Source organism: Orycteropus afer, unplaced genomic scaffold, assembly GCF_000298275.1.
Source record: "Orycteropus afer afer isolate SDZICR_OR568_19922 unplaced genomic scaffold, OryAfe1.0 scaffold00048, whole genome shotgun sequence".
NCBI lineage: Eukaryota > Metazoa > Chordata > Mammalia > Tubulidentata > Orycteropodidae > Orycteropus > Orycteropus afer.
Genome location: NW_006921635.1, coordinates 11173684 through 11185810, shown reverse-complemented (window position 1 = coordinate 11185810; position 12127 = coordinate 11173684). Strand labels below are relative to the sequence as shown.

Genomic DNA, 12127 nt, shown 5'->3' with positions numbered 1-12127 from the left:
CCCTCCTTGGGTTTCCGAGGCAGTATCACTATGGAAGTAGGATTGCCCAACCTTCCTTCCGAGGAGTGGCTGGTGGGTTTGAACCTCCAGCCTTCTGGTGAGCAGTCAAGTACCTTAGGCACTATGCTACCAGAGCTCCTAAATTTTTTAATAGGCACATGTAAATAGAAAAAATAGCTGAAATTAATCCTGATGATGTGTCTCCAAAATATTGTCCTTCCAATGTATCATCAATGTAAAATTTGTTAATTAGATGGTTTACCTTCTTCTTTTCCTGTGAAGTGGTTGGTATGGGTGTATATTTTATACTTGGAGCATGTCTCAATTCAGACTCACCACATTTCAGATGCTCAGTAGCCATCTATGGTGGGTGGCTACTGTATTGGACACACAGGTTTAGCTGGGGGGCTAACGGAGATGAATGAATAGTGAGGGAGTCAGAGAGGGGCAGAGGGCTGAGTGGAGGTCTGGCAGGGTGGTGCAGAGAGGTGGTACTGACCGAGTCACCCCCTTGCAGAACTGGGAGCATAGCTGGGCAGTCATAAAGCCCCTAGGGAGGCCTTAGCATCTCCCCAACCTGAGATGGAAAAAAAAAACTAGTTGCCCTGTGGTCCATTCTGAGTTTTGGCAACCCCATGTGTTTCAGAGTATAACTGTGCTGCATGGGGTTTTCAGTGGCTGTGGTTTTTTTAAAAGTGGAATAGCAGGCCTCTCTTCCAAGGCCTCTCTGGGTGGATTCAAACTGCCAACCTTTCAGTTAGTAGTCGAGCGCTTAACACTTTGTACCACCAGGGACTCCAAGGATCTCCTAAGCCCACTGCCATTGAGTCAATTTTGACCCACAGCGAGACTGTAGGACAGGATAGAACTGCCCCATAGGGTTTCCAAGGCTGTCAATCTCATGGAAGCAGACTGCCTCATCTTTCTCCCACAGAGCGGCTGGTGGGTTCAAACCACTGACCTTTTGGTTAGCAGCTGAATGCCTTAACCACTGTGCCACTAGAGTTCCTTAAGCATGTCCCAGGAGAAGCAAAGTCACTTCACCACAGTGACCGTAGTTCTCTCTCTCTCTCTAGCCTGATCCTTGGAACACCCACATCTGGAAAGGCACCAATGGGACCCCCACAAAGCGGCGAGCCATTGGCTTCAAGAAGCTGGCAGAGTGAGTCTCCTGTGGGTGGAGGGTGAGGGGTACCCACAGACACACAGCCCCAGTAAAGGAGGCTGGGCTGATGCGAGTCCCTTCTGACCTCCTGTATGATGTAATTGTTCCATTTTTTCCAACCCTCTTGTGCCTTCTGTGCCTCAGAGGCTGGGATGACAACATTTCCACAGTTTTCCTCCTTCCCAACCTCACTTCCCTGACCTCAGCTTTCTAAATTCTTGCCCTGGAGGTAGTGGTGTGGCTCTCTATATAATAGTAATAGCAGTAGCAATACCACTGACCTTTTGGTTAGCAGCTGAATGCCTTAACCACCGTGCCACTAGAGTTCAATGATGTGCAGTGTTTGCCAGTTCCCCTCATGTGAATATTACCACATGGCCCACAGGAAGTCCCTAAACTGAGAGTTGGGAAGAGCTGGAATGAGCTGGCTGTAGCATACTACTGCCTAATGGGCAGTGTCGTCCAGGGCTGGGCTCAAACCTGATTCACGCATTCATTTAGTCCATCAATAAGTATGGCAGGCACTGTATTAGGCTCTAGGAATGCCATGGTGAAGCAAGACATGGTGCCTGCCCTCATGAAGCTCACAGGCATTTGCATGTAAATGAATCATACAAATACAGATAACACTGCAGTTGCAACAAGTGCTATGCAGGGAAAGTTCAATGGTACCGTGAAATAGAAACTCACCCGAGCTTGGGAGGTCAGGGTGGGCTTCCTTGAGGAGGTGACAGTTAATCTAAACAAAGAGATGAATAAGACTCAACTGAGCAAAGAGGGACAGAAAGGGGGTTCTAGGCCAAGGGGACAGGCCAGGCCAAAGCTACTGAGCAGTAATTTGTCTGAAGAACTCTTGGCCATGCAGGGGGCCAGCCAACTACATGTAAAGTGGGACCAGCTGAGAAGGGTTAATGGGGATGTCGGCCTTCTATCCAAAAAAGCAGAGAACCCGGCTTGGAGGTAACTTTCTAGTAGTGGAGATAGATGTACACTGAGCTTTCCCGCTCTTCCCTCAATTTCTTTGGGTCCAGAGCTCTCTGTGTATGGCATCTCGTTGGGCAACAAATGCCATCATACCCTGGACCTGGAGACAAGACCCATGGGCTTTTCAGGGACTCACTCCTTGGTCCCAGCAACACTAATGTGGCCCGTGAGCTCTCTTTCTGACCACCTCCCTTACATCCTCTGTCCCTTTCTTTCTCCCTTTCTCCTCTCTGCCTCTTCCCACCCCAGCCCCATCCTGCAGCCACACAAACACATATCAGCAGCTGTTCTTCCCTAAAGGCAGGTTCACACAATTTCTCTGGGAGGGCAGCCTTTGGCGTCAGTTCAGTTCAACTGTCTCAGGGGGCCAAGGGGAGGGAGGAAGAGAAAACATTAATTGCACTGTTAACTTTGGAGTAGAAACAATGGGAGTTAATTATAGATGCATATTTTATGCTCAGATCATTCAAAGGGAACCCTCCAGGCACCTTTTATTCCTTTCTGTTTTTCTCTCTTATCCCAGAGCGTTCCTGCTGTGTGGGTGGCTTCCCTGATTGTAAAAAATGATGAATTTACCATCAGTAATCCCCAGGTGGGGCATAATTAGCAATTTGTCGACACTTAGATTCCTGTTATAAGAGAGATTCTTGCTCAGGGTTTGAGCCCAGGTATTCCTGAGCCTCGGGCCTGACTGCCACCCCCTCCTCCAGAAGCAGAAAGGAAGCTGGTCTGGCTTTACATGTTTGCTAGAAAAAGTTAGGACTTGATATTTAACCTCCCCTGGGTTTTGGTGAGAAGGAGGTCTGGTGGTTCAGTGGTTAAGGCATTCAGTTGCTAACCAAAAGGTTGGTGGTTCAAACCCACCAGCCACTGCATCGGAGAAAGATGAGGTAGTCTGCTTCATTAAAGATTTACAGCCCTGGAAATTCTATGGGGACAGTTCTGCTGTGTCCTAGAGGGTTGCTATGAGTTGGAATCAACTCACTGGCAGTGTGAAATGAGGGGGCTTTGGTGGCAGCATCTTTACAATTCCTTCCTTCCATTGACAAATAGGTATTTAGCGCCAATTTGATGTCAGGCTCTCTGAAAGAAGCTGTGTGATAGGCATTGATGACTTAAGCAGACATGGCCCTTCCTTTGTGAATACATAACCTCTAAAATCCCATCTTACTCAATGCCTTGGGACTTACTAGTGACGGATTCCTCTCTCACACATACACACACACTCTAGAATGTAAGCCCCATGGCATGTTCATAATTATGTTCTCTGTGTTCTTCAGCTCCTGCAATAAGGCCTGGCACCCAGTTAGGCACTTGACACATGTTTGCTGAATAAACAAATGAATGAAAGAATGATGATTCTTTGGGGCAATGCTTGGCAAATCAAGGTCCCCAATACTGAGGTCTATCAATCTAATAACATAGCAACCAAAACATAACCAACTGTTCTAGCTTGTGACTTGCTGGTCTGGGCAATCTAGGGGTCAATATGGTGCCTAAACTCAGGGACTTCAAGTGTCTCTAAGGGGACCCCTGAAACCATCAGAGAGGGAGAATAAATTCTCTCTTGTTATGTTTCACAGATCATGTTTCGTGCCTAAAAGTCCTGACCCAGCATTTTCTCTGCCTTCTCTGTTTCCCATTTTTACTCTCCATCTTCTTCCTCCAGAGCCGTCAAGTTCTCGGCCAAGCTGATGGGACAGGCAATGGCCAAGAGGGTCAAAGCGACCATCCTCTATGCCACAGAGACAGGCAAATCGCAGGCCTATGCCAAATCCTTGTGCGAGATCTTCAAGCATGCTTTTGATGCTAAGGTGGGTAGGGGCCATGCCAGCTCCTGGGCTCTTCGTGGTGATGAAAGATGGGAATGGGAGAGACAGAAGGCAACAGAGAAGAACTCTTTGAGAATGGAAAACAGCACATCCCATGGTGCTCATTAGTGTGTACATAAATTCACATATACACATTTGCATAAACATTGGAGAATTGTGATTCTTTTCTCCCCGTAGACCCTCTAGAGGTCAAAAAATCACAGGGTTAAATCCTCATCTCTTGACCAAAGTGTTCGAGGGTTTATGAGAAGTAATTCTCATGTCAGTCTTGGAAACTGCAGTAAACACAGTTCAACAGATTTCTTTGCTGCAGTCCTTCTCAGGGCCTTTAATCTGCAAGCATTTCTTATAACCACCAGAAGAGAAGGGAATAGAATATAAATAAATGTTCTACAGACATACTTAGGAGCTCTGGTAGCATAGTGCCTAAGGCATTTGACTGCTAACCAGAAGGCTAGTGGTTCAAAACCACCAGCCACTCCTCGGAAGGAAGGTTGGACAATCTACTTCTGTAGTGAGACCACCTCGGAAACCCAAGGAGGGGTCGCTATGAGTTGGGTCCGACTCGACGGCACATAACAAGAACAACAAACATCCTTGACCGTGGATTGCTGAATTTCATGGAGCATCTCAGTTGACTGAAGTTCCCTAGAACCTACTTTGAGAAATGTTGTTCAAGTGATGTCAAGATGCAGGACAACAATCTTTTCCTAAGAATAGCTACCTCTCAGACTTGTTTGGCAAAGGTCCCCCACACTATTGGTGGGACGATTAGAGAGCAGACTGAGCAGACCTGGTCCTTAACTTACGGCTCAGCCAGGTCATTCCCGGCCTAAGTGTGGTCAGGAAGATTCCCAGATCTGTTGGCTATAAGTAGCCCAAGGGTCGAAGGGTTTCCATCAAAATCTACCAACCCCTGACTATTGCCCCAGAAATCTCTGCAGTTGGTCAGATCACAGTGACTGTAGTAATGTCCCACCCTCCCAAAAAGCTTTCACTGCCACCCTCCTGAGCCTTTGAAATAATGACAACCCAGAGCTTTTGGTCCTCCTTTCCTGGAGATGACTCATCTCTTCCCTCTCTCTCTGCTTCTCTTTCCTCCGTCACTCAGTCCCCTCCCACTTCTCTCTCTTCATCATGTGAAATGAGGAATTCTGGAGTCAGGTTATAAAATTTTTCATGAAGATTTTATCTGGTAGTGGACAAAATTGCTGCAGTAAGGAAGCCTGGCACTCAAGAGGAGATACCAAAGACTTCACTTCAGGAAAGATAGTGGTCACCTGCTTTGGGACAGTTAGTTGGAGAAAAGAGGAATGGGTTCTGGAAAGGTGTTATTTAAGCAACAGTGGGTCCTTTTGAAGCAGGGGCAAAATTATAATTGGGCCTTGTTTCTTTTCTTTCATTTCTAATAGGTGCAAGGGTTCTTGGCTTCACTCTGATGAAGTCTCAGGAAAATATGGGTTTGTAACATATCAGTGAAGTTAGCCTTCTAGACCCTGGGGCTGGTCTCAGTGGTTATGGTCATTTCTGGTTGAACTCACCTTCTTTCTTCCTTCCTCTCCCCACTTTTCTCCTCCGTCTCCCACCTAGGTGATGTCCATGGAAGAATATGACATTGTGCACCTGGAACATGAAACTCTGGTCCTGGTGGTTACTAGCACCTTTGGTAATGGAGACCCCCCTGAGAATGGGGAGGTAAGATGAGCCTACACCTTTTCCAGCATGTGGTCCCATCAGTGGGAAGAAAGGGGGGGCAGCAGTTAGGTCCTTCTCCCTACACCTATTACTCAGTGACTTTGACTTTGACTTGTATCCAAGTTACACAAAGATTGGACAATTCCAAGTTCTCAATCTATTAGTGCCCACTGATTAGCCAGACCACCCTTGGATTTCCAAGGTGGTATCACTATGGAAGTAAATCGCCCAGTCTTCCTTCTGAGGAGTGGCTGGTGGGTTTGAACCACCAGCCTTCTGGTTAGCAATCAAATGCCTTAAGCACTACGCTACCAGAGCTCCTTTGATTAGCCAGACCATAGTAACAGTTTTGTCACATGAGTAAGCTACTTGTTTAGAATGGGTACTCCAATCAAGAGCCAGAATCCCTTACCCCAAATGAAAAAAGTGGGGAGAATATTTTTAGAGAGAAAAGGCCACAAAGAGGAATTGTGTGCTGGGAATGGGAGGGGCCATGCCTGTAGTCTTTAAACATCTGGCCCTTCCATGGCTTCTGTAGCTCAAGCATGACTGCCCAGCCATTGACCTTGACCATCTATGACATCCTGGCTCCCAGGCATCACACCCTCTTTTGCCAGCTAGGACTCTAGACCCTCAGTGGCCAACCCTATTGTAGATGTAATAATACATGGTTCACCCATTCTTTCCAGAAATTTGGCTGTGCTTTGATGGAAATGAGGCATCCCAACTCAGTACAGGAGGAGAGGAAGTAAGTGAATGGCCCATCCATTGTCCCTTGTCACCCTCTGGGGGAAGCTGAAAACTATCTTTTGGCAGCTAGGTTCACTTTTGAGTTCTTGGTGATGGTTGCAACTGAAAGTCTGTTGAAGACTGCTTTTCGTGAGTGTCGATGGCCCATGAGGGCTGAAATTTTGACCTCTGACTGGGAGGACCTGTCGGAATCACCTCACAGTCTTGTGCCTCAGTTTCTTTTTCTGTCACATAGGGATTATAATTCCTGCCTTACCTTTCTCATTTATAAGCATCCAATTAGGAAAGGGATGTTAGAGCACTGTTTAAATATCGAGTCTTATGATTTTTCCCTCTTTAGAGACCTACATTCAAATCAATGAAATGAGCTGTCTCCCCCTAAGCTTTCCTATTTGATGTTCATGATGCTCTGGAGCTAATACAGAGGTTGAGTTCATAAGGTGAAAAGTCAGAAGATGTTCAAAAGTGGAATTGCAACTAAGGTGGCATTGGGTTCTAAAGGTATTCTGTAAGGTGGAAAGACACCTGGAATCAAAATGACCCTTGAAAAGCCCTTAAATTCCCCATAAAGTTTAGGGTGTAAGCCTTCTACACACTCAGATGCCTTTCAACAGTCCAGTACAGTGTTGCCTCCAGCTTGGAGCAGATCCCTGCGTCTAAAGTTAGGCATCAAATGACATAAGTGGCTATGTGTACAGACTGTGTGATACAGAGAGTCCCTCTTGGTGTTCTTTTTGCTGAGCACGTTACCACGCTCATCCATCTACTATCCAGATGGACGGGAGCTGAGCCCCTTGTAGTCGGCTCTGGTTCTGCACCCAACTCCAGCACCTTAGTCCTCACTGGCTGCCCCTTCCTCCCCATCCCACTCTGCATTGCCTCCCAGCAGGTTCCCCTGCACCCCGCCTTCAGGGAGAGATAGGGCACCATCCATTCTCCCCTCTAGGTACCCGGAACCCTTGCGTTTCTTTCCCCGTAAAGGGCCTCCCTTCCCCAGTGGTGACAGAGGAGTCCAAGGTCTGGCTGCAGCCCGTGACAGCCAGCAAAGGTAGACTGATAGTGTGTGTGCACGTGTGTGTGCTGGTATGTACATGTGTGCTCAGTGCCCAAGCATCCAAGGCCAAATTCGTTACCTCTGAGTTGCTATGGCACTACATGGTCTCAAGGAGACATGAATTCTAACCCGAGCTGTGCCACTAACTCACTGAGCAACCTTAAGCAAGTTGCTTGACCTCTCTGGAGAAATGGGGAGAGATAATCCCTCCTCTGCCCACCTCTGGGGGTTCTTGTGAAGACCAGAGGATAACAACAACCAAGGAAACGTTTGAGAGAACTGAGAACCTCATACAAATGCACGTGCTGTTATTTTTACCCCACAACCATCTCTCCCACACTAACAACCCAGCCACCCCCTGATATGTTGCATGGCTTATTTGGCAAAGTGACTCAATGTGAAACTATTTTAGGGCAGAAAATACACGTGCATATATTTAGAACTTTCCCAATGCTGGAGAGCAAACTTTGAAGAACATCCAGCTTAGAAACCCTGCGGCCAGAATACGCAATTTCCTTTTTTTTGTCTTTTGCTGTTAGATTTGTGTGTTGGATTTTTGTTTTGAGTTTTGGTTTTTCTGGGGTTTTTTTTTTTTTTTAATTATTATTATTCCTCTCTCATATCGGAGAACAAAACTTAACACTTTTAGCAGAAAACTGGGAAATTGAAAATAAGTCACAAGTCTAATGCTGAGGTTTGAGCCTCAAAGACATCTTTCTTCCCCTTCAAAACCATTTACTAAGAAATCCAATCTCCTGCATGCCAGGTGAACATGCTATGAACTGGCAGAGCCTCGAGATACATAGGAGCATATATCTCTTATGGGAGGAGAGATTGATTGGGATAGGGCAGCTCTGCCCAGTAGAATGTTGTGTGGTGATGTCAATACCCTGAGTCTGGGCTGCCCAATACTGCAGCCACTAGCCACACCCAGCTGGTGAGCACTTGTGGCAACTGCAAGTGGGCAACTAAATATTTTACTTTCTTTGATTTTAAATATGAATAGCCACTTGTTGCTAACAGCTCCATAGTAGACAACTCAGGTCAAGTTCCAGGCTACTCAAAGTGGGTTCTGGGACTAGCAGCATTGTCACCTCCCGGGTTGTTGTTGTTAGCTGCTGTCACTTCTGTCCCCCAAGTCATGATGATGGTGACACTCCTTGTACAATGTTGACGTTCCATGCACAACGGAATGAAGTACTGCCTTATCCCGCGTCATCCCTGTGATGGATTATGGATTGGACCACTATGATCCATAGGGCTTTCACTGACGACCTTTCTTCCAAGTATGTCTTAGTCTGGAAGCTCTGCTACCACCTGCATCATAGCCACATACAAGCCTCCACTGACAGGCTGCTCATGAGATGTGCTGGCCAGGAATTGAACCTGGATCTCCCACATGGAAGGCAAGAATTCTACCACGGAACCACACTGCCTCCGTTATCTCCAGGGGGCTTGTTAGACATGCAGAATCTCAAGTCCGTCTCCAGACCTACTGAATCAGAACCTGCATTCTAACAAGATCCCAGGATGATTCTTGGGCATGTTAAAATTTGGGGAGCAAGGAACCATGGTCTAATGGCTAGGAGATGCTCTGTTCTATTCCTGGCTTCTTACTGAGCAAATTATTTGGATTTACTGGGTCTCAAGTTTCTGAGCCAAATGTTAGGAGAAACCTTTTAAGTGCAGGTAAGGTCAGATGTGGACGGAGAGCTAACACTGTGGTGGGGATGGGTGAGTTGATGCATTCTAGAAAAAGCCAAGGAGTGTTATGGTTTCACTCAGCACACAAGACAAGGTCCTAGAACCATGGCTGGTAACTTGAAGATCTACCAAGTATGTTGACCTCAGCAGGGGGCTCTCCAGCCAGAGGTCACAGGCTTCCTTTTATTTTGTCAGGAGCTACAAGGTTCGATTCAACAGTGTCTCCTCCTACTCAGACTCTCACAAATCATCAGGTGATGGACCCGATCTCCGAGACAACTTTGAGAGTGCTGGACCCCTGGCAAATGTGAGGTGAGTGAGTGAAGGGGCCCGTGGGGTTGGGGAAGACTAGGGCTCTTGGTGAGCTGGATTTAGTTGTATGAATGAAGGTCCTACTTTCCATGCCTATTCATGGAATGTAACCAGATGCATATAACCACCTACAGCCTGGCTGCCTGGTGCCTCCCCATTACCTGGTCTCCCTGTGCTCCATTCTTGACCCTCCCCATGACTTCTCTTCCTGGACACTTTCCTTCAGAGCCTCGTCACGAGGGTTCACTCTGTCTTTTGTGCTGGAGCATGTTAAGTCATGGTAGTTGTTCAGTGTGGTGCCCTTCCCCACTGATATGCTTCCCACTCAGTCAAGGCTTCTGGAAACACCCTGCCATGACCCAGTGGTTCTCAAGCCTGGGATGTACATCACAGTCACCTGGGCATGTTTGCATTAAATCAATACCTAAGCCTCACCTCCAGAGATTCTGATGTAATTGGTCTAGAATTAGACACAAGCATTGCTATGCTTTTAAAATCTCCCCAGTTGCCTCTAATGTGCACTCAGATTTGAAAAATGCTGGCCTAACTCCATGTTTTCCAAACCATAGTCACCTACTCTGAGATCATTGTAGGTGACAGTGAACAATTATTCTGTATTTCATAAGTTGTGTACTCAATGGGTATTTGGAAAGAAAGAAGACTGGGGTGTCAAACTAGTATCCATGGTTTCATGGATACTGCTCTGATGTAGACAGCATTTTTAGGCCTCCCTGAGCCTCTCAAACCTTCACTAGCTGAACCTTCTCCATAATTGCTGAGAGTAATGGTTCGATTGTGTGGATCACAGGGTTCCTCAGTGCTGATACATCGTGTTCACCAGTATATTTTTGACCTCATAGGTCAACATTAAAATGGCGGTTCTGGAGTTTGACAGTTAGACCCATTTTCCCTTATTAAATAGATCATGGTTTAGAACTCGGGTTTGCAAACTTCAGCCCATGGGCCAAACCCAGCCAGGCCACTTCCTATGTTTAAATGCCCACAAGCTAACAGATGAACTTTTTATAAAGCTTTTTACAGATGAACTTTTACAATCTATTTGCTAATGGAAAACGCTATCTTTGAACCCTAATAAAGAGAAATGTTATCCCCTCCCCTAAAAAATAATTTCATTTTTCTCATTAGTAGATCTATATTTTTAAAAAATGTGTTCAATTATTGTTACAATTTTAATTTTGTCAATAAAAAAAGTGCAAGAATTTGTTTTCTGTCTTGTTATATAAGTATCTGTATTACATCCTGAATTTTACCCATTGGCCCACAAAGCCTGAAATCTTTACTGCATGTAAATATTTCATGTATTATGTAAAAATGTCATGTATAAGAAGTTTTCCCAATCCTGGCTTAGAGGTTTAAAAAGGAGAATTTGAAAACACAAGGTGAAAATTGTGATGGAAATGCACATCTTGTGGTAATTGTGAGGCCCATCTCAGCTCCATCAGGGAGCAAATTAATGACTCCATTGCCTGAACCATCTGTTGGTGAACACATCTTTGAATAAGAGCTGGGTATGATGAGCTAATGAGCATAAATTAAAAGTGAGTTAAGGAGCACTGATAAGTAATGATGGTATCAGTGGTCATCAAATATGGTGGACATATGGACATAAATAATGGAAGTCTGAAAAACAATGCCTTAACCACAAGGCATGATTCGTGATGTGTTTCCTGCTGTTTGTTGCCATGGAGTTGCCCCCGACTCATGGAACCCTGTGCACAATGGAGCCAAACACTGCCCAGTCCTGGCTGTGGATTGTACTGTTGTGATCTGTAGGGTTTGCGTTGGCTGATTTTCAGAAAGAGATCTCCAGGCCTTTCTCCCTAGTCCCTTAGTCTGGAAGCTCTGGTGGGCCCTGTTCAGCATCACAGCAACACCCAAGCCTCCACGTACAGATGGGTGGTGGCTACTCAGGAAATTCTTTGGCCCAGACTTGAACCTGTGTCTTCTACATAAAAGGCAACAATTCTACCCCTCAACTGCCACTGCCCACAAGACCAGTGATAGTTTTCAAATCTGTATTAGGCTAAAGCTAAGGGGGATAGTTTGGAGCAGGAATACTCTTTCTTGGCACCCCTCAAATCAGACCACACCTGGTTTACCTCCTCTCTCTACTTGTAAGGCAAGGGAAAGGTGAGGTATCCAGATCCAAGAAGACTGTGGGTTAAGAAGTGATGAGGGAAAAAATACTGCCAAATCCCACACACTTAACTCAGAAAGGCCAGGATCTACTGCAACAGGGGGTGGGAAGGAGGAAGAGGATGAGATGAGACCATGTAGGTGTGAATTTAAAATTAATGTTAAGCTTCAGTTGATCTGTGAGATGCTTGGACCCATCTCAAGTTCAATCTCTAATGATGAAGAGTGCCTTTCCAACTTGCCCACCTTCCCTTATCCCCCATCCTGACCTGTTGCCATCTTATCCCCATCATCCCAAAAAAGGCTTGCTCAGGGGCATGGCCAGACCCTGTATAGAATAGGTTAAATAGCTTCATGCTTGACTCATCTGAGATGATGGTCAATAGTACAACACACTCGTTCCTCAGGAAGAAGGGGGCAGGGTGTTCTTGTTCCATCTGTAAACTTTTAGACCTCATAGGGAACCCAGTCCTT

At 46.0% G+C, this 12127-nt stretch overlaps 1 protein-coding gene across 1 annotated transcript in view; it reads left to right on the top strand.

Annotated features, from left to right (window-relative positions):
• The window catches only part of NOS1 (nitric oxide synthase 1), a 107393-nt gene that overhangs the window by 70339 nt on the left and 24927 nt on the right, over positions 1–12127 (top strand). The window contains exons 13-18 of the mRNA XM_007938283.1: positions 1077–1162; positions 3819–3963; positions 5572–5676; positions 6366–6424; positions 7373–7474; positions 9380–9496. Of these exons, the coding sequence (XP_007936474.1) occupies positions 1077–1162; positions 3819–3963; positions 5572–5676; positions 6366–6424; positions 7373–7474; positions 9380–9496 (614 nt within the window). The remainder of the gene's footprint in view (positions 1–1076; positions 1163–3818; positions 3964–5571; positions 5677–6365; positions 6425–7372; positions 7475–9379; positions 9497–12127) is intronic.